At 41.1% G+C, this 22,825-nt stretch overlaps 1 protein-coding gene across 1 annotated transcript in view; it reads right to left on the minus strand.

Moving 5' to 3' along the window:
• Nucleotides 1-16,304, minus strand: part of LOC134344401 (sorcin-like) — a 46,462-nt gene extending 30,158 nt beyond the window's left edge. The window contains exons 1-2 of the mRNA XM_063044122.1: nucleotides 16,016-16,304; nucleotides 2,032-2,196 (exon numbers count right to left, since the gene is read on the minus strand). Of these exons, the coding sequence (XP_062900192.1) occupies nucleotides 2,032-2,196; nucleotides 16,016-16,039 (189 nt within the window). The 5' untranslated portion in view covers nucleotides 16,040-16,304. The remainder of the gene's footprint in view (nucleotides 1-2,031; nucleotides 2,197-16,015) is intronic.
• Between the last annotated feature and the right edge of the window lie 6,521 nt (nucleotides 16,305-22,825).

Below are 22,825 nucleotides of genomic sequence, written 5' to 3' on the forward strand. Positions count from 1 at the left end.
CAAGCCATTATCTATTGCCTGTCCGATTACCCTTGATTACATGATAGTGAACAACCTTTTGAAAATTTACAGACTTAAGGTAATTCAGAATACCTAGTGACGATAAAGTGGCGGCAATATTGTTCTCTAAGTCCAGTGAAACCTGGAGGAGAGTGTATAGGTGGGGAGGCTCCTGAGCACTGGCTGCCTTTATATATATTTTAGTGGTATTGGTTTGGGAGGAACTGTCATAGTTAAAGTGCATTTTGTAGACAATGTACAATGTAGCTACAATGTACCAGTTGTGGGAGGGAATGAATAGTTAAAGTGTGGATGGAATACAAATCTTGTAGGATGCCTTGTTCCGAGTGACACTGAATTCAGTTGAGATTTGCAAATGGGAATTTTACATTGTGCAGTCTTCAGCAAATGTCTTTATTTCTGTTCTTATAATGGTACCGATATGTACCACAACCACTGGCTATTCACCTTCCACTTTTCAAATGCTCTGCAACCATTCTGTGACATCCTTGATTTTAGCACCAGGCAGGCAACATATGAACTTAGAAGTGTCTATTGCCACCGAAACTATCTGTTCTTTTACACTTCGGCTGAAGGTGAACCTTGTTCTGGACGAATTCTTCAGTCCTCCAGCCTGGATGTTGTCTGGGCTTCAAAGTTTTTGTTATAATAAGTGTTCTCATCCATTATTTGCTATCATGTGCAATTAAACCAAGATTGATGCTCTGTTCACCTAGGCCAAGGATGGCAGTGAATGCTTTAGCCTCATCCTGAGCATTCAGGTTATGGACTATGCCATCATCGAGGATTGGGATACTCTTGTGATAATCTCCTTATCCCACTAGCTTTTTAAGCGGCCAGCACGTCCTTCTGCACTCCTTAATAAACCAGGGCTGATCTTCCGGTTTGGTTTGCAAAGTAAAACAAGTTGTATACAATGAGGTTACATATTTTTGTCGTATACATTTGTGCTTTTTTTGCAAATGCTCCATAGGATAATGTGGATGCCCAAGTCTGAGTAAGTAGTTTTGTTACAAATTTTCCTCCCATTTTGCATAACCGTAGTGCTACATCACAACTAAACTATGAAAATTAAACCTTTCACGTAGCAACAGTAAAGCACCTATCAGGAAGATTCAATGCTGAAAGTTGGCAAAAATAATCTAATCAAAAGGGATGTAATACAGACTTGGAAAACAGTACAATTTACAAGAAGATTTTAAAACATATCCTCAGGAGTTTGGAAGATAACAAGACATTGGTTAAGGCAGCAGATGAGATATTTGTCTTTTTTGAGAGGCAGATAATACGCTGGAACTGTATAAAGTTTAGCCAGGCCACAAGTTATTATTACTGTTTGAGTCAACATGGTACAGAAAGTATGCAACACTTCTGCAGAGTGTGAAGAGAAGATTTACAAAGTTGTTGTCTGGATAGTTTTGAAAGATTGGCTGGGAAAGACTTGGCTACTAGACAAGAAAGAGCGAGATAGAAGATTTAACAGGGGTACAAAATTTGGGGAGCTTAAGACAAGATGAACAATTTATCTATTTCCATCACAGAAGTCAGTACTAAAGAACATAGATTTAAGCTAACTTGAGAGATTATAAGGGAGCCAAGAAAAAGAACAATAACCCAACTGCCTAACAGCCCAAAATTTACCACTGCTGCACCCTCAGTAGATTCAAAAAGTACTTAATCTTGATGTATTGCATCTTGTGGAGCCACAGATGGAAAGTCAGGAAGTGAGATTTCCCTAAATAGCTTTTACTTTGGCCAGTTTAGCAATGGACCAAACACACTCCCTCCGCATTCTCTACGTTTCCAATGATTCCAGCTTAATTCATTAAAGGCATGGGAATCAGACAGCCTCACTAAAAACATGCAAGACACCCACATTTAAAAAGATGTGATGTTAATGGCTTACGTGGATGTCTTCACAGGCTGACAAGTCTTAGTTCAAATAATGTCGGAGAATGTACAACCTCATGTACTAAGCAATGCATTTCACAGAAGCAAAAAGCAACTTACCTGACCAGCCACTGCAGCAAAGTATCCATAGAGTGGGTCCTGCTGTTGACCTGGGAATGCTCCATAACCTCCAGCTCCAGGAGCCCCTGGATACCCCGGACCACCAGCCCCCGGAAATCCTGCACCACCAGGACCTCCTGGTGCACCACCATACTGAGGAAATTGCTAAATGGAAAAGAACAAGGTTACAACAGATTAATCAACACAAAACCAAATCAATTCACTGTTAAGCATAAGTAATGGTGTAAAAGACTATTGTGAGCTCTTTAAGTGGGACTGGCAGAGTGTTTCCAGGATCACAGGAATACACAAAACTCACCCTGCTGTCCTCACCAACTCCATGCCTTAACACTCCCAGTCAGTCCCTGCAAAGGTCAGAAAATATTACTGCCTAGCTATTCTCTATACCAGGCCCTTGCATCAGAAAACATGCCCTAACCATTGGGAAAAATAATCTATTAGATTAAATAAGAAAACAATTGTAGGGCAAACCTAGTTATGAACAAAGATCTCTACTTAGATTTACTAAAGAGAAGTTTACAAAAACAATTTAATAAAGCTTATAGTGACTCATACAAACTAGCACAATATATACACAATGATTTTTGCTTACTGGTCACACACATATTTTACAATTTAAGAGCTGTGGGGAGGAGATGGAAGAACAGGGTTAAATAACAACCATGATTGAAAGGTAGAGCAGATTCCATAGGCCAAATGGCCTAATTCCACTCCTATATCCAAGCTAATATTTTTACACTGCAGTTTCAACTGCCAGCTGAAACAAAAGAAAAAATACATTTCACTACTTTTGTAAAGGGGCATCTTCCCCACATTCCTTAGTGTACTTACTATACCAATCAATAAAGTAACTTAATGCCCAATCAACAACTGGTATAGCAGCAGGTTGGAAATATGAGACTCTAATATCAGGAGCCTCCATTCTCCTTCCCTATAGCTAACCATGAAACAGAACACCCAACAGTTACCACCTTATTGCTTGATAAAGCCATCTGAAGGCCCAGCAGAGCTCCTTTATGCAAAGGATATAAAATGGGCTTAACCATCTTGCCAGGTACTCGAGCTGAAAGACCACCTTATAATATGCTGGATCACCCAATATCCACCTGAAATAAGATTCCAACCTCATTGTGATCGGATATTCAGCAGAACAAGCAGACTCCTCACCAATTAATCTGTTTTACAGGTTACTCCCAGGTTGACACAAGTAATTCTTCTTGTGATTCCGAGACTAAGGGAAACAAAAATAACCAGGGTTTTACATGATTTTCTGGATGTTTGATACCTCCAGGGCAGCCTTTCTCAACCTTTTTGCCTACAGAAACCTTCAAAATAATTTTGAGGTCTCAGGGAACCCCTGCATAAAAATGATGATATCTGCAGCATATGTTAGCGTGATCTGTAAGTTGTAGATTTAATAATGCAAAAATAATTGTCAATGTTCTTTTGAGTAGAGAATGAATTTTTAGCTTACCTTTCTTGAAATTAATTGCATTCTTTCCCTTCCATAAATTTTAAGAACTCATAAGGCAAACATAATAAACTTCTCATTTCTGGGTCAAACTTGAGATAAGCACACATGGATTTCACCGTCAATTGAAATTAAACCATTTCTATCCTTGCTTTTGATGCTTGTTAAACATGAAAAAGCTTGTTCACACATGTAAGAATTTGAAAATTCCAGCAAAATGTTAATTGCTTTTCTATGAATGGCAGGATACTCTTCTTTCACAGAAATCCAGAACTTGTCCAAGGGCAGGTCAGTAAATCTCATCTTGAGTGCAGCTCACAAAGTTCTTCTTCTCTCAAAGTCAAGTTTTCAGGCTGAGCAGAAGATTCAGACAAAGGGTCCCTCACCCAGTCATACACTTCTGCTGAAATGGAGGCAAAAAACTGTTTAATTTTGTTCTACATTTCTTCCAGGTGGTTTTCAATAAGACTTGAGACTTTCTGATATCCTTCTTCACTCTCAAGCACAAGCAGCAGTGGAAACATTTCAAGATTTCCTTTTGCAATATGATTTTTCCAAAGATTCAGTTTCCTTTTAAATTCAAAAATCTTAGTCACTTGAAGTCAAACATATTCTCCAGGGCCTTCCAGAAATTTGTTCAACTGGTCCATATGATGAAAATGTTAAGGAGGTTAGTTTCTGCAACCATTCTTCATCTTCAAAACACTCAGCAAAATCTGGCTATTTTCTTGAAAGTACTCCAGCAATCACCTTTCAGCTCAAACACCCTGTTGAGAACTCTTCTTCTGCCAACCCACCAGACTTCTGAATGTAGCAGGAGATTGGTATGCTCTTTGTCCAGGTTTTCACACAATTTTTTTTTAAACATTCCCTAGTGAACTGGTCTCAAAGCTACTAAATAACTTGATTCCTGAACCCTTTTACTGACTGTGACTTTATTTTCAAAAGCTTTAATCTGTTTGTTTTGAGATTCCAATAGTCATTTAGAATAATCAGCACTTTTACATGTCATATGGCTTAGATATGTAGTTAAATGACTTTTCAATTTTACTGGAGCCACTGCCACATTTGTAAGTTGGCTGATGTTGACTAGGCACAATGGAATCTGACAACTTGGATTACCAGTCCATGCAAAACCCATAAGTAGCTTTCATTGTAAAGACGGACTTTTTTTGTATCCACTGTTGCACTAGTGCAGTGAAATGACTCAGAAGTTTGTAAATCTTCATCATTAACCTTATCAAAATTGTCCGTAGGCCTAGACTTACAATCCTCCTCTCCTATCTCATACCTCCTCTTCAAAAATCGCCACACTGGACCGTCTATAGAATGAAAACTTCTCTTCAATTTGCTACTACACTGGTAGTCTGACTGCTCCCTGAAGTCAGTCAGCAGCACATAAGGGGAAGTTCAGGGAGGTAATTCAGAAGGGAGAGGCTAACGTTACAGCCCAAGTTGGGCGAGTCCATTCAATGCTCGGAAAAATGCCCTTCACACTCATCAGGCTTTGTCCTCCCCTCCGTGGAATACAGCACTCACCAATTATCAATGGCCTTCCCTATCGCGCATCAGAAACTGAGAATGGACTCAACCAAATAATCAGAGTCCAGCTGTGCACTGCCATACTCAGACAGTTGGCCCAGGGGCCAACTTTGGCAGCAAAGTTCTATCTTCAGTCTGCCTTCACTCTCCAGTATCAGAAGAAAACTTGTTCTGGAAAATCTAGAAATGTGTCCCAGTTTGAGGGCTGATTGGGGGAAAGGGCATTAATGGCACTTTTATACTGCCCTAAAGTCTAGGGAGAATAAATGACAAAATTATAAATGAAAGTAGACTTGCTCACTGGAATACTATTTGTATTGGACACATTTGAGGTAAATGTTATTGCAATGTACCAACTAGGAAATGAATAAGATCAGGCAAAATTTTTTTTTTAAAAAAAACACAATATCCAGTTTTGCTCTTCATTGAAATCAAGGAGGTCCAAAATAATGCAGGATCTAAAATTGACAACCTACCTAGGCCAGTATTTCTAAAACCTATAAACTCAGGTTAAAATTGCTGTCACGTTTATGCATTTAATCAGAGGTACAAGTGATCAGATTTGGCGTGCTGCAGAAGGAAACCTATTGGAAATAATGGTAAATGCTGTTCAAATGTTAAATTTTAATTATTTAAAGATTAATTTAATCTACATATCCCAGGATATTTTGGAACTAGACATCCTATAAGAAATCTCTACCATTATTTATGAACTTGAAAGAAATGATCTTTGAAATTTTGAAAGAAATATTATTCTTTGAAAATAATTTTGTTGGAACAGAGTAAAAATTAAGTGCTGGGACGTACAAGGGTGTAACTGTTCATTGAAGGGACTAATTATTCCCTTCTGTAAGAAGATCGTTGCTTTATAATTTTTGTGTCCTTTCAAGCATGTTTTCATTATGGCATGCTAACCCATATTAAACAGTCTGGGAGTTCTTCAAAATGCAATATATAGAAGGCTCACAATATTTTTTCCAAATAATAATGAACTATTAGAGACTCAAAACTGTTGCAGACTTTCTTATATTCAGTTTACACATACTTTCAGCCTCAAGAATGCCCAAAAGTACATGCAACTTGCAAAACCTTAATTTTGTTCAAAGCAAACAACAGGAATTCTGCAGATGCTGGAAATTCAAGCAACATACATCAAAGTTGCTGGTGAACGCAGCAGGCCAAGCAGCATCTATAGGAAGAGGCGCAGTCGACGTTTCAGGCCGAGACCCTTCGTCAGGACTAACTGAAGGAAGAGTGAGTAAGGGATTTGAAAGCTGGAGGGGGAGGGGGAGATGCAAAATGATAGGAGAAGACAGGAGGGGGAGGGATAGAGCCGAGAGCTGGACAGGTGATAGGCAAAAGGGGATACGAGAGGATCATGGGACAGGAGGTCCGGGAAGAAAGACGGGGGGGGGGTGACCCAGAGGATGGGCAAGAGGTATATTCAGAGGGACAGAGGGAGAAAAAGGAGAGTGAGAGAAAGAATGTGTGCATAAAAATGAGTAACAGATGGGGTACGAGGGGGAGATGGGGCCTAGCGGAAGTTAGAGAAGTCAATGTTCATGCCATCAGGTTGGAGGCTACCCAGACGGAATATAAGGTGTTGTTCCTCCAACCTGAGTGTGGCTTCATCTTTACAGTAGAGGAGGCCGTGTTCAAAGGGCTTGATTGTCATGGTGATTTAAAAAACATTGAAAAAGGCCAACATTCCTTGTGGGCAAAGCTACCAATCTTTCATGTCTCTCTTCAGAGATCGATGGGTCCACTCCCAAGACATTGACGTCAACAGCCTCAGAGAAAAATTATCAAGTTATCTACCCTTCTCTCGCCCTCACCCCCACCAGTCTTTGCTTTGAAAATTTGATCTTGGTAGCAAAAATGCTGAAAGCTGAGAGGGGTGGTGTAATCATTTGACTGTCCAAGATATATTTGATCCAGGTCATGTAGTAAAACTTCCAGGCACACATTTGACAGACATTATAACTAAGTGTTTACAGATAATATGTAATTTCCTCAATTCTATCCTCATCACAACAAATACTGCATTGCAACAAATTCAGGTTTGCTCCCATCTGTTCACTATATGAAGTAACAGTTTAATCAAAAATTCTACATAATTTAGTGCTGAGGATTTTGGTCCTACTAAGAATAAAGGATCATAATATGATCAAATTCTCCCTGAAATTTGAGAAGCAGCAGTTAAAGCCAAATGTATCTGTATTACAGTGGAGCAAAGGAGATTGCAGAAGTATGAGGGGAAATTAAGAAAGAATTAATCGGAAAAGAACACTGGCAAGGATGATGGCAGAGCATCAATGGCTGGGAGCAATTCGGAGACACAGGATATCCCAAAGAGGAAGAAGTATTCTAAAGGCAAGATGATATAACCATGACTAACAAGAGAAGTCAATGCCAACATAAAAGCCAAAGAGAGGGCATATAATAGAGCACAAATTAGGAAGTTAGAGGATTGGGAAGATTTTATATAGTAAGCTAGCCAACAATATTAAAGAGGATACCAAAAGTTTCTTCAGATACATAGAGTGTAAAAGAGAGTTGAGCGTGGATATCAGACCACTGGAAAATGATGCTGGAGAAGTAGTAATGGGGAACAAAGAAATGGACAAACTGAATAGGAATTTAGCATCGGTCTTCACTGTGGAAGACATTCGCAATATGGTGCAAGTTCCAGGTGTCAGGAGACATGACATGTGAGAAGTTACCATTACTAGAGAGAAGGTTCTTGGGAAACTGAAAGGCCTGAAGGTAGATAAGTAACCCAGACCAGATGCTATACACCCCAGGGTACTGAAAGAGGTGGCTGAAAAGATTGTGGAGGCATTAGTAATGATCTTTCAAGATTCACTGGATTCTGGAATGGGTCCAAAAGACTGGAAAGTTGTAGATGTCACTCCACTCTTCAAGAAAGGAGAGAGGCAGAAGAAAGGAAATTATAGGCCAATTAGTCTGACCTCAGTGGTTGGGAAGATGTTGGAGTCTATTATTATGTGGTTTTGGGGTAGTTGGAAGCACATGATAAAACAGGCTGTAGTCAGCATGGTTTACTCAAGGGAAAATCTTGTCTGACAAATCTGTTGGAATTCTTTGAAAAAATAACAAGCAGGATAGACAAAGGAGAATTGGTTAATGTTGTGTACTTGGATTTTCAGAAGGCCTTTAACAAGGTGCTGAATGAGGTTGCAAATAAATTATGTGCTTATGGTATTAAAGATAAGATTCTAGCATGGATAAAGCAGTGAATGATTAGCAGGAGGCAAAGTGTGGGAATAAAAAGAGCCTTTTCTGGTTAGCTGCCAGTGACTAGTGGCATTCTGCAGGGACCTATGTTGAGACCATTTCTTTTTACATTATATGTCAATGATTTGGATGATGGAGTTGATCGCTTTGTTGCAAAGTTTGCAGACAATACAAAGATAAGTGGAGGGACAGGTAGTTTTGAAGAAGTAGAGGGTCTACAGAAGGACTTAGACAGATTAGGAGAATGGACAAAGAAGTGGCAGATGGAATACAGTCTTGGGAAGTGTATGGTCATGCACTTTGGTGGAAGAAAGGGTTGACTATTTTCTAAGTGAAGAGAAAATCTAAGACTGAGGTGCAAACAGACTTGGGAGTCCTCATAGCACACACAAAATGCTGGATGGCGTTTTGGGACGAGACCTTTCATGAAGGTCTGAAACGTCAACTGTACTAATTTCCATAGATGCTGTCCGGCCTGCTGAGTCACTCCAGCATTTTGTGTGTGTTGCTTGGATTTCTAGCACTTACAGATTTTCTCTTGTTCGTGATTGGGAGTCCTCGTGCAGGATTCCTTAAAGGGTAATTTGCAGGTTGAGTCTGCGGTGAGGAAGGCAAATGCAAAGTAAACTTTCATTTCAAGAGAACTGGAGTATAAAAGCAAGGATGTAATGTTGAGACTTTATAAAGCACTGATGAAGTCTCACTTGGAGTATAGTGAGCAGTTTTGGGTTCCTTATCTAACAAAGGATGCACTAAAACTGGAGAGGTTCATGAAAATGATTCCAGGATTGAATGGTTTGTCATATGGAGAGCATTCGATGGCTCTGGGCCTGGATTCAATTGAATTCAGAAGAATGAGGGCTGACCCAATTGAAACCAATCAAAAGTGAAAGGCCTTGATAGAGTGGATGTGAAGAGGATGTCTCCTATGGTGGGAGAGTCTAAGACCAGAGGACACAGCCTCAGAATAGAGGGCTGTCCTTTTAGAACAGAGATGATTAGGAATCTCTTGAACCAGAAGAGTGGTGAATCTGGTGAATTTGTTCCCACAGGCAGCTGTGGAAGCCAAGTCTTTTGTGTATATTTAAGGCAGAGAATGGCTTGAAGGGATACGGGGAGAAAGCAGGAGATTGTGGCTGAGAGGAAAAATGGCATAACTGACTCAATGGGCCAAATGGCCTAATTCTGCTTCTATATCTTATTGTCTTCTGGAATACTTCTCTATCTCACATAATCTTTAAACCTCAAAAAGGAAGACGTACAACAGGTCAGTCAAGAGTCGACTAAAACTTAGCTTCCAGAGATCAGAGAACAGTGTTGAACACACATTACCACCTGTTTTCACCTGCTTGACTCATTATTTAGTTCCCCTTTATCACCCTGTTCTTATCTGGCATGGCATTTTTAAAAATCAACAGTAAAAAGCCACCGCACCTGTTAATTCATATGCAAAATATTGCCAGTGAATGTGGATTGGAATTTTTTTGGCACCATTACAAAAATTACAATAAAACACAGTGGACCTCAGAATGAAGCTATTTTAATTCGTGTATCTTCAGGCAGATCTCGCGCATGTCTTGACAGTACAAATGTTACGCTGCTCACTCCATTTAATCCAGATTATAACAATTAATTTTGACTTGCTCTACATAGGCAGAAAACTGTAGTTTTATGAAAGATAGAAATCACGACATAGATGAACTAGCCAGTAATGCAGACCGGGAAGCCCCGCATCTGAACCTCATCAGTGCTAACTCAGCAAAAACATCTGAAGTTTAAAGGACTTCAGCACCCCAAAAATTAATAGAAGGATTAGTTCATAAAACCCACATATGCCTGAATAACCATTGAACTCTGGGCTCTCTCTATTTGATTTCCCTTTCAAACAGTCAACTTTAGTATAGAAACACTGTTCTCAGAAGAACAGAGAAAAATGACCAAGGCAAATAAAGGTCAGATGATAATTTACAATAAAGCTTTAGAGACTACAGATGGTATTCAGAATGCTAAAATCAACATAGTTCAATAGGACAAAAGGTGGCCCAGTCCATCATAGGCAAAGCCATCCCCACCATTGAATATTGTTTACAGGGCTCGCTGCCACATGTAAGCAGCATCCAAAGGACCCCCACCCCCCACCATCCAGGCAACGTCTTCCTTTGCTACTACCATCAGGGAGGAGGTACAGAAGCCTCAGTTCCACAGCACCATATTCAGGAACAGTTATTACCTTACAACCATCAGGCTCCTGAACTGGCATGGATAACTAAATTTACCCCTACTCTGAACTGATTCTATGACATACATGCTCACATAGACCACAGAACATACTGTACACCACGGGAGCAGGCCATTCGGCCCACAATGTTGTGCTGAACCAGCTAAAAGAGCAAATCAAAAACACCCACACACTAATCCCTCCCAACTACACCATGTCCATATTCCTCCATCTTCCTTACATCCATGTGCCTATCCAAACGTCTTGAAAGCCTCCAATGTATTTGCCCCTACCACCATACTAGGCAGTGCATTCCAGACATCCACGGCTCTAAGTGAAAAACTTACCCTCACATCCGCTTTGAGTCTACCCCTTCTCACCTTCAATACATGCCCTCTGGTGCTAGACATTTCAACCCTGGGAAACAGATACTCCCTGTCCACTCTATCTGTGCCTCTCACAATCTTGTAAACCTCTATCAGATCTCCCCTCAGCCTCCAGCACTCCAGAGAAAATAATCCGTTTATCCAGCCTTTCATGATAGCACACACCCTCGGAACCAGGCAGCATCCTGGTCAACCTCTTCTGCACCATCTCCAAAGCCTCAAAATCCTCCCTATAGTAGGGAGACAAGAACTATACGAAATACTCTAGATGTGGCCTAACTTTCAAGGACACATTACAACTCATTCTCAGTATTATTTGAAGTTTTTCTTCTTTTACACATTGGTGTTTGTCAGTCTTTGTCTGTTCATGTATAGTTTTTTGTAAAATTCAGGTACGTTTCCTTTTTCCTGTAAATGCCTGCAAGAAAATGAATCTCAAGGTAGAATTTGATGACAAATACATACTTCAATAATAAATTTACTTTGAACTTGGAGATCTCAGACCTTGTAAATTACAGCACATCAAGTGCCATTGCAGACATTTGAAAATGTGACAAAGTTTTCTGCCTTCACCACCTTTCAAACATACTCCTCCTAGTTTAAAACTAAACTCCAAGTTACTGGATTCCTTGTCAAAGGAAAGAGTTTAAAAAACAGGTAGGCAGTGAATAAGAAAATGCTTTAAGAATCTCTTATTCACGGCCTGGACTTGGGCAGGGTCTTGATTCAAAATATTGACCATCTGGTTGCCTCTACAGTTTGACCCTTTGATCAGTTTTTCTTTTGCTATGCATAAGGAAGGGTTTTCTTATGTAACTGGATTAAATCACTCTTCACCCTTTTACACCAAAGGTAATACCCATTGCCTATCCAATACTGCCCAAAACCTTTGCAGTTTTAACACATTATAAACCTTCTCTGTATCCCTCTGGTGCTGCAATGTCCTCAAGGACATTACAACACTGATAAAAATTCAGAACTGACAACCTGGTCAACATTTACAAGCAAAAACCTGCCTCTCCTTGTTTATTATGACTTTATTTAGAAAGGTTCATTTTGAGAATCTCATAACTGAGAACTCTGAGCACCAAGCTAACACAAACCAAATTAGGAAAAGCAAGCAAAAACACCACCTATTATATATTTGAGAGGCTCAAAAGACCTCTTAAAAAAAATCACACTGCAATAGCAGATTGAGAGTTTTTTTTTAAAAAAAGGAAGTTTTTTTAAAGTTGCAGGCACTTAATACAACAGCAAGTCATGTTAGTTTTTACCAGGGCAGGAAGAAAGTAGTTAAAATATCCTAAAGGATATGAACTGGCAAAAAAAACAACCATAAATATTCCTTCAACTATTCACTACAGGAAAATAGAAATAAGTCCTCTGCATTTAAAGAACCAGCAATTTTGACATGAATGGTGGAAATACCCTGAAAATAACAGCATTTAACCCAAGATAATTAGAGAGAAAAATGAGAACTGATGTTTGCAAGGTTTTGTTGATCACAAAGACTGTGGAGACAACACTACATTAACTTGCTGTAATATCCATTTTGTACTCATATCCTCATGTAACAAGACCAAAATAGCATTTGTCTTCCTAAATGGTTGCTGCTCCTGAACACTTGCTTTTACAGAGATCTTACTAACCCTTCCTTCAGTTAGTCCTGACGAAGGGTCTCAGCCTGAAACATCGACTGTACCTCTTCCTAGAGGTGCTGCCTGGCCTGCTGCGTTCACCCGCAACTTTGATGTGTGTTGCTTGAATTTCCAGCGTCTGCAGAATTCCTGTTGTTTTTATTCCTACTTGATGTTTTCTGTCAATAATCAACTCTTGATCTATGCCAATATATTACTGCTAACTTCAACTTTATATATTCAACAATATATAAACAATAACTTCAACAATATATTACTTCAACTTTGCACACTAACTCTTGTGAACTTTGTCAAAAATTTAAAAACAAAATGCACACTTCCTCTCTTCCTCCCTTAGCCTTTCTACAAGTTAAATACTCTAAAGTAATTTCAGCAGATTTGTTAAGTATGATTTCCAGTTCAAAAGTCTGTTAGGAAATTGTTACTCATGGGGCATAATTCAAGGTCACTGTGCAGCAGGTGGTAACCCAAACAAGAACCAACCAGACCTCAAAATTAATATTTGTTTAAATGTACAGTAAAACCAAAATCAGTTTTGAAATTAAAAGGCAGCTTAAGATGATTTGTAACCTCACCTGACCATAAGACTTCCTGCTCTTCAACAGTCAAAATAAGGCACTTAATTTATGTTAATGGACCTCTATATTAAACAACACACTTACAGCTAAATTACTGTGCACTCTCCTTCTAGAGATCACAGAGGACTGCCAAGCCAGACCGGACTAAATTTCATCACTTACCATATTAAACATGGTCAGAGTCATTTTGCTCTATCAATAACTGAGGTATTAGTGCACTCAATGAGTCAGCCCTCACAACACTAACCTTAAGCATCTGGCTCTCTGCTATGAGAAGCTTTTACACCATCTATGTGAATTATTTTGTCCCAACAATGGTGTTTGAACATGCCCTGTTATGGTGTACTCTAATTATAAATATGTGCTTCAATGGAATAATTTCTCAGACAAAATACTGAAGCAAACAATGTCATTGTAGCTAATAAAATCGTACTGAATCATCTACTGTTACCACTGGTCTTGTGTGTAAAATTTTAATGTACTCAGAGTTTGGGAGACTCTACCAAGAAGATCTCAAAAAAAAAAAAATTCATTTGTTATAATGAATAACGACTTTCACACCCATCAGCTTCTCCATGAGTTAATCACACTCATAACAAACCCATACTGACTTGTCCAATCTTGTTAAAGTATTCTGTTATTTGCACTTTTATAAGTGACTTTGGAATTCTACAAATGTTGCCATAACTGATCTGTAGATCCTCACTTTTTTAATTTGTTAAAATAGTAAGATTACATTTGTCAGTCTCCAATCTGTAGAAACTGTCCAGAGTATTCAAGAAATAACCCGAAAGGACACCGACAATCAAATAACATTATCCTTCAGGTTGCTCACCAAATTACAGATCACTAAATACTATAAACTGATTGAATATACCTCTTCAAACCCTGCATGACAGGGTAGCTAAAGTTCCAGTTTTAAACCATTCTTAGAAAATTAGTAAACATGAGGAAATCTGCAGATGCTGGAATTTCAAGCAACACACATCAAAGTTGCTGGTGAACGCAGCAGGCCAGGCGGCATCTCTAGGAAGGGGTACAGTCGACATTTCAGGCTGAGACCCTTCGTCAGGACTAACTGAAAGAGCTAGTAAGAGACTTGAAAGTGGGAGGGGGAGGGGGAGATCCAAAATGATAGGAGAAGACAGGAGGGGGAGGGATGGAGCCAAGAGCTGGACAGTTGATTAGCAAAAGGGATACGAGAGGGTCATGGGACAGGAGGCCCAGGGAGATAGAAAAGAGGGAGGGGGGTAACCCAGAGGATGGGCAAGGGGTATAGTGAGAGGGACAGAGGGAGAAAAAGGAGAGAGAGGAAAAGAATGTGTGTATATAAATAAATAACAGATGGGGTACGAGGGGGAGGTGGGGCATTAGCAGAAGTTAGAGAAGTCAATGTTCATGGCATCAGGTTGGAGGCTACCCAGACGGAATACAAGGTGTTGTTTCTCCAACCTGAGTGTGGCTTCATCTTTACAGTAGAGGAGGCCATGGATAGCCATACCAGAATGGGAATGGGACATGGAATTAAAATGTGTGGCCACTGGGAGATCCTGCTTTCTCTAGTGGACAGATTAGGACTGTTTAGAGAATTCGAGAGAGAACAATGGCATGTCCAGACACAATGGCAAAGCAAAGCCTGTCAAATCATTTCATAGTTGTGTGGCATGGAAGAAATGGAGGTACAATCAGATCATGAGATAAGTGCGCACTTGGTAAAGGAAGATATCCTCGGGCTAAACATATTCAAGTGAAGCAGCACAAACAGTTCAACCACCAGACCCAAAACTAAAACAGAGAAAAGAAGGGCTTCTGTGGTGGACAAAGCAATGAAGGGGACCCTACAGTAGCAACAACAGCGTTGGTGTGGAATGAAGCTCACTCCTAGTTCCGCCGTTTGGAACATCAGGCACTTAAGCCATACACAGTGCTCCAAGTTCTGTCACGGCAAGAGCAGCAAATCAAGGATGCTCTTAAGGCCTACCAGACAAACTGTAATACCCCCATTGATTTGTGGGAAAACTAGGCCCATCTCTCTTTAAAGTGAGGCAGCAACACTTAAGATGGCACTGAGAACCTCCAGGTACTTAATCAAGAGCATGCAGAAGCCCTGAATAAAGAAGGTAGTACTCCCTAATATCATCAAACACTTCCTAACCCAGCTGTGGCAAAAGCCTAGGTTCCACAGTGACCAGCTCAGAGCTACAAGAGAAGTAATGGTCCACCACGAAAGACCACTTATGAACACACACAGACACACAAGCATTTTATACCCATTTATCCTTGCTCAACAACACAGGACAGTGATGGTACAATGTTAGGTTTACTGACTAACAATCTAGAAGTGCTTTCTCAAATCTCACTTCAGCAGTTGTGGAATTTAAATTCAGTTACTGCCTCCAGAGAAGAAATCTGCCATACACAAATCAATCTGGCTCACGTCTGACTCCAGATCCTTGCGAGATTGCCTTGCAATACACTATCTGTCACAGGTAAAGGAGGCTCTCACCCATACCCATCAAGGGCAATTACGGATAGACATCAAATGCCGGCCTTGTCAAGGGCGTTAACGCCCCGAAAAGTGAAATCACTAAAATTACTGAGTCCAGTGCAATAACTTAGGAGTGTAGAAGTGTTTAAACAGATTTAAAGCAACTTATAGATCCAATTAGATATATAACTAGATAGTTATAATGAAAATTGCCCCTTCCTGCTTCCTCCATCTCATTCCATTAAAATAAAACCTTCGTGAAAGTCATTCAACACAGAACCCTGTCCTTTTCCAGAAACTCCGTGTTTTCCACAAACACACGACGCCGACCCAGTTGCGGGCGCCAGTACGGTAGAGTACCCACCGCTCCGTATCCAGGATAAGCCATGACTCCGGGGTCCCGCTCGCCTCTACCCGCTGTTCTCCACACGGAAGTAACGCTGCAGGCCCCGCTGCCGTCTCCAGGGGAGGGCGGCCGGACTCACCGACAGCCGCACGGTGACGCGCGCGTCCTCACACTCAATTTCATTAGAAACATTTCATACAGAGGTAAAAATTGAAAGACCTGATGGGAATAGTTATTTGACAGCGATGCGACTTTTTTTTTACTGGCTTGATCCTGTGCTACCACCCCGAAGGAAGGTGGACGAATCCCGCACTGTTGCCGACGGGCGTGGCTGCTTGAAAACTGCCGTGTTATTTATAGTGACTAGCAGTGGTTATGTAGGCTTGGTTTATTGTATGTTTTTAACATGCCGTTAGGTTGCTCTGATTATTAGAGGCTGTTGGAAACGCCAGCAAGTGAGGCAGCTTTTGTGGAGAGAACAGATACTACCATACTCCGGTTAAGTCATCCTAACTAATACACATCTGTTCTGAGGAAAGCTGAAAGCCCGAAGGATTGGCCGATCCACTGAGTATTACACACAAAATGCTGGAGGAACTCAGCGGCTGAGTATTACCACATGTTCACTTTTTTTTTGTTTTCGTTTTAAGCTTTGGCTGAGTTTTAATTACACAGAGCTTCCTTCTGAGTACATGATTAGGCTCCTGTTTATCAGCTGGCTAATTTCGGGAATGGTTGCAGGTCCTTCACTCCCTCATGTCTGCTTCACCAGTCAGTTGGATTATGCCTGATCAACACACAAACCGTATGGAATGTTTTTATTCTATTTTTCCCAGTACCTTTATATAATGCATGCCCAACTCTCACTCTGTCTTGAAAATCCACTGATAAAGGCTGAAGGATTCCTCTCCTCTTAAAAGTTTGGTATATTAGATTAGATTATGACATGCAGTCCTCTTTTATTGTCATTTAGTAATGCATGCATTAAGAAATTATACAATGTTCCTCCAGTATGATATCACAGAAACACAAGACAGACCAAGACTGAAAAACTGACGAAAACCACGTAATTATAATATATAGTTACAACAGAGCAAAACAATACCGTAATTTGATAAAGAACAGACCATGGGCACGGTAAAAAAAAGTCTCCAAGTTTCTCGAAAGTCCCGTCATCTCATGCAGACGGTAGAAGAAAGAAAACTCCCTGCCATGAGCTTCCAGCACCGCAAACTTGCCGATGCACCCTGGAAGCATCCGATCACAGCCGACTCTTGAGTCCGTCCGAAAACTTCAAGCCTCCGACACTGAGCACTGAGCACCATCTCTGCCGAGTGCTTCGACCCTGGCCGCCAAGCTATAGGCAAAGCATATTTCAATGAGTTCAGACTTTATTGTTCTAAAGTCAAAAATATAGGCCTTACATAGAAAAATTCACTCATCCCAACAATCACCTAGTAAAACTTGATGTGCCTGATCACAGGGTATCATTGCTTTGGAAGAGCTGTCCTGTACACAATATTTTAAATGTAAAATCACTATATGATCTCAGTAGAGTTACACAGGACAGAAACAGACCACTTTGGCAGAAACAGGTTCTCAAAAGGTGTGTGTGTTTAAATGAGATAGGTCTCAGGGCCTACTGTAAGGTTCACTTATCAGGACTCTAAAAGAGGCAGATTTGGTAGTTGTTATTTAATAATTGAACTGCTAGTTAATAGTAAGAATTAGGGCAAACCGCACAGCCTTTGTGTGAGCGGGGCAGTGTTAGAGTGGAGAGCTGAGGCTTTGGCTGAAGAAGATTTGGCGTGGAGTTTCAGGTAAGGTTCCTCTCCCATTGCACAGATAACCTACTGGGAGTGACTGTGAGAGCAGTGATATGTTTCCCTTACAGAATGTGGGATATCAGGGAGAGCAACACCTATTCGAGGCGCATTCAGCTGCTGCTCCTTACAGGCCATAGTACAGAACTGAAACTGGATAAACTAAGGATCATTTGGATTGCTTAGGGTTAAAGGGAGGCCACTTCACCTCGGTTGCAAGATGCAGGTAGTTGGGTGACCATCAGGAGAGGGAAAGAGAGTAGACAGTCAGTGCAGGGCAGCTTTCCCCTCAATAATAAGTATTCTACTCTGGATACTGTTGTGGAGTTGGGAGAGAGGGGGTTGTCCAACCAGGGGAAAGGCACAGTGGCCAGGTCACCGGCACTGATGTCCCGCATAGAAACGGAGGCAGAAGAGGACAGTGATGGGGGGGGGGTGTCATTGGTTAGGGAGATAGTAGGTGATTCTGTAGATGAGAATAAAACTCCCAGGTGGTATGCCTCTCAGGTGCCAGAGTCAGAGATGTCTCGATTGAGCCCAGAGCATCCTTAAGGGTGAAGGTAAGCAGCTAGAATGGTGCACATTCCTACCAACAGCATAGGTGGGATAAGGGATGAGGTCCTGAGGAGTGAATAGAGGGAGTTAGGGATGAGATCCTGAGGAGTGAATAGAGGGAGTTAGGGATGAGATTCTGAGGAGTGAATAGAGGGAGTCAGGGAGGAAGGTTCTGAGGAGTGAATAGAGTGAGTCAGGGAGGAGGGTCCTGAGGAGTGAATAGAGGGAGTGGTAAACCATGTATATATGTTGTAACTGGGTTAACTGTCTGGACGTGCCCCTCTGCTGACTCCCCCTGTGGCTCCTCCCACAGATTCCTGAATAAAGGTGATTTCATCTTGCCCCCTCCCCCTCAGTCCAGGGGCAGACACTCAGCATGGAGGTTGTATTGTTGTACAGCGAATAAGAGCCTTTCAGTATTTTACCCAACCTCAGTCTTTTAGAGTTATTGAAGGTGCTTCAGGGAGTTAGGGAGGAAGCTGCAAAGAAGGACCTCTAGGATCATGATCCTTGCACCATGGACCAGTGAGGGTACAAGTAGAAAGATATGGCAGATAACTGTGTGGCTGACAAATTGGTACCGGGGACAGGATTTCAGATTTGTGGACCATTGGGATCTTTTCTAAGGAAGATATGAATGTACAAAGGGAATATGTTTTGCCTGAGCTTGAGAGGGAGTAATGTCATAGGCAGGTTTGTTGGAGCTGTTGGGGAAGGTGTAAATTAGGTAGGCAGGGGGATGGGAAGCAGAGCGATGGAACAGTTGGTGTAAAGGTAGATGCAATATGCAGTGAGATTATGAGGAATGAAAGGCAGTGGAGGGGCCATAAATGCAGTCAGTTGGATAGATTAATATAATTACTTTAATGTGAGAACTATGTACAATAAGGATGATGAACTTAAAGCATGGATCTGTACATGGAATTATGATGTTGTGGCCCTTACAGAGACTCTGTTATAACGACATGATGTTCTGGGGTTTAGATGTTTCAGAAAGGCTAAGGGCGGGCGGTAAAACTGGGAATTGGGATGACATCACTAATCAGGGATAGTTTCATAGTTGCAGAAAGGGAGGGGCTCATGGAGGTATGGTCTACTGAGTCAGTGCGGCTGGAACTCAGAGGAAAGAAACAATCACACTCTAGGAAGTATTCTGTAGGCCCCCAGTAGCCACCTGGACACTGCAGAGCAGATGTAGGCAAATTTTGGAAAGATGCTAAAATAACAGGGTTATTGTCATGGCTGACTTAATATTGATTGGCATCTCCTTAGTGCAAAATGTTTAGATGGAGCAAAGTTTGAGTGTGATTCATGTATCTCTCTGTTTCCTGTCGATTAGCCAATTATGGTTTTCCTCACTCCATGCCAGCATATTACCCACAATCCAATATTCTCTGAGTTGGATTACGGACCTCCCATGTGATTCATTTAGCAACATATCCACTCAAAATCTTTACAGATTAGTCAAAAGTGATTTTTCACTCAGAAATCCATGTTAACCTGCTGGTAGTTTTCTGTTGTGGCTTCTGTAATAGTAGACACATACTATAATATGAAATAGGCTGACTTGCCAGATCATGCTTATAGTTAATTCCTTGATCAGAAGGCACTTAAGCTTACTTTCCTTGTCGCCCCCCCCACCAATGCTGCAATAAATGTTATTAACTATTCTTATTTCTGTATACTAATTATCCAATTAAGTCATATCTACAGTAACACATATAAAATGCTGGAGAAACTCAGCTGGCCAGACAGCATCTATGGAAAAGAGTACAGTTGACATTTTGGGCCGGGACCCTAGTCCTGGCCTGAAATGTCGACTGTACCCTTTTCCATAGATGCTGCCTGGCCTGCTGAGTCCCTCCAGCATTTTGTGTGTGTTGCTTAGCTTTCCAGCATCAGCAGATTTTTTCTTGTTCGTTTTCTCATATCTACAGTGATCGGTTTATCTTTGTCACGTGTACTGAGATAAGTAAAATTTTATATTTTCATGCCATCCAGGCAGATCATTCCATGCATAAGGACATCAAGGGAAACAACAGAATGCAGAATATAGTGTTACAGTTACAGAGAGCGTGTAAGGCAGGTAGACAAATAAAGTACAAAGTAGGTTGAGAGATTAAGTCTGTTTTTATTTTCTAAGACCATTCAAGTGTCTTAAAGCTGTCCTCGAGCCTGGTTTCATGTGTTTTTGAGCATTTGCTGTGCTCCATCTCATTGTTTGAAATCTCTTGCTCCATGGAGATGTCCGCTGCCAGAGGAGTTAGAGCAGAACCTGGGAGTAGAGTGATAAGCTGAGGATACAGCTTTGCGGGGCACGTGTGTTGAGGATAAAGATATTAAACGTGTTGCTCCCTATCTTGTCTGATTCTAGTTTGGTAGGCTGGAAGACAGGATCTAACTCCAGGGCAGGTGGGGGTGGAAGTGAGAGTCCTAGGCCCAAGGTTTTGAAATGTGTTTGTTTGGAATTATGGTATTGAAGAAGGAACTGTAGTCAATAAGTAGGAGTTTAAAGTCGATGGCTTGGTTATTCAAATGTTCCAGAGATGAGGCCAGGGAAAAGGCATCCACCCCTGGAACTGTTGTGGTTGTAGTCAAATTGCAGTGTATCAAGTTTGACTGGGAGGCTGGAATTGATGTGTGCCATGACCATCTTGAAGTATTTCATGATGATGGGTGTCAGAGCCACCAGGCAGTAGTCATTAAGGCCAGTTCTCTTATTTTTCTTTGGTGCTGGGATGATAGTGGTCCTCTTGACGAAGGTAGGAATTCTGAGGCCGAGTAACTGCTGGCAAGTCTTCCAAGTTTTGCACACACAGGACTTGCAGCTTTTTAGTCTGTTGCATTCATGACCAACCAGTTTTCTGCTGAACTTACTCAAGTACCTATTTAAATTGGCCACGATGAGAAAGAGAACTTTATTTTTTTCAATGGACTTCAGAATTATGCTTTGACTAAGCTATTTCATATGGGACTAATTGCTTGCTTCCTTGAGTGGTGAAATCTGCATTTCAGGTGGTTCTTCCTGTAATCTCTCAGTCACCCATCAGTATAGTAAGTAATACATTAGAGCTTAAGCTATAAGGCCTGTAAATTGCATCTTTTTACCAGTGTTTTATGCCTGGCTACATATTCTCCAATCCTTCCTTTGATGCATGTACCAATGCATCCTCGTCGCTGACAATCAACCCTGGTGCACCTCAGGGGTGTGTGCTTAGCCCCTGCTCTACACTCTCTATACCCATGACTGTGCGGCTAGGCATAGCTCAAATGACATCTATAAATTTGCCAATAACACAGCGAATGTTGGCAGAATCTCAGATGAGGGGAGAGGGTGTACAGGAACGAGATATATCAGCTAGTTGAGTGGTTATAGCAGCAACAACCTTGTACTCAATGTCAAGGTCGTTGACCAAAAAGCTGATTGTGGACTTAAGAAAGGGTAGTACAAGGGTTCACGAATCAATCCTCAAAGAGGGATTGGAAGTGGAGAGAGTGAGCAATTTCAAGTCCGCGGGTGTTTAGATTTCTGAGGATTTAAACTTGTCCCAACATATTGATGCAGCTATAAAGAAGGCAAGACAGTGGCTGTATTTTATTAGGAGTTTGAGGAGATTTGGTTTATCAATTAAAACACTTGAAAACTTCTACAGATCCGTGGAGAGCATTCTGACAGGTTGTATCACTGTCTAGGATGGGGGGGGGGGGTGGCAACTGCACAGGATCATAAGAAGCTACAGAAAGTTGTAAAATTAGTCAGCGCCATTTTTGGTACTAGCCTCCATAGTATCCAAGACATCTTCAAGGAGTGGTGCCACAGAAAGGGTGTCCATCATTAAGGACCTCCATCACCTAGGACATGCCCTCTTCTCATTGTTACCATCAGGAAGACCATACAGAAGCCTGAAGGGCCACACTCAGCAATTCAGGAACAGTTTCTTCCCCTCTGCCATCCAATTCCTAAATGGGCATCGAACCCGTGGACAGTACCTCACTTTTATTATTAAAAACGCAAAGAACAGGAATTCTGCAGATGCTGGAAATTCAAGCAACACACATCAAAGTTGCTGGTGAACGCAGCAGGCCAGGCAGCATCTCTAGGAAGAGGTACAGTCGACGTTTCAGGCCGAGACCCTTCGTCAGGACTAACTGAAGGAAGATCTAGTAAGAGATTATTTTATTATTTCTGTTTTTGCACTCGATTTACTTATTTATTGTTCTATATTATCATGTACTGCATTGAACTGCTGCTGCTAAGTTAACAAATTTCACAACATATGCTGGTGATATAAACCTGATTCTGAAACCCGGTTATTGTTGATAATTCTGACTATCGCATCCCTTCCAGGTTTTTACCATGGACTCATATACTGTATCTCAGGCCATTGTATTGGAACAATATCATCTTCCTCTTCTTGTTTATAAGCTGCTTTTTGTTCCCTTTCCTTTC

This window comes from Mobula hypostoma, chromosome 3, assembly GCF_963921235.1.
Source record: "Mobula hypostoma chromosome 3, sMobHyp1.1, whole genome shotgun sequence".
In the NCBI taxonomy this organism is placed as follows: domain Eukaryota; kingdom Metazoa; phylum Chordata; class Chondrichthyes; order Myliobatiformes; family Myliobatidae; genus Mobula; species Mobula hypostoma.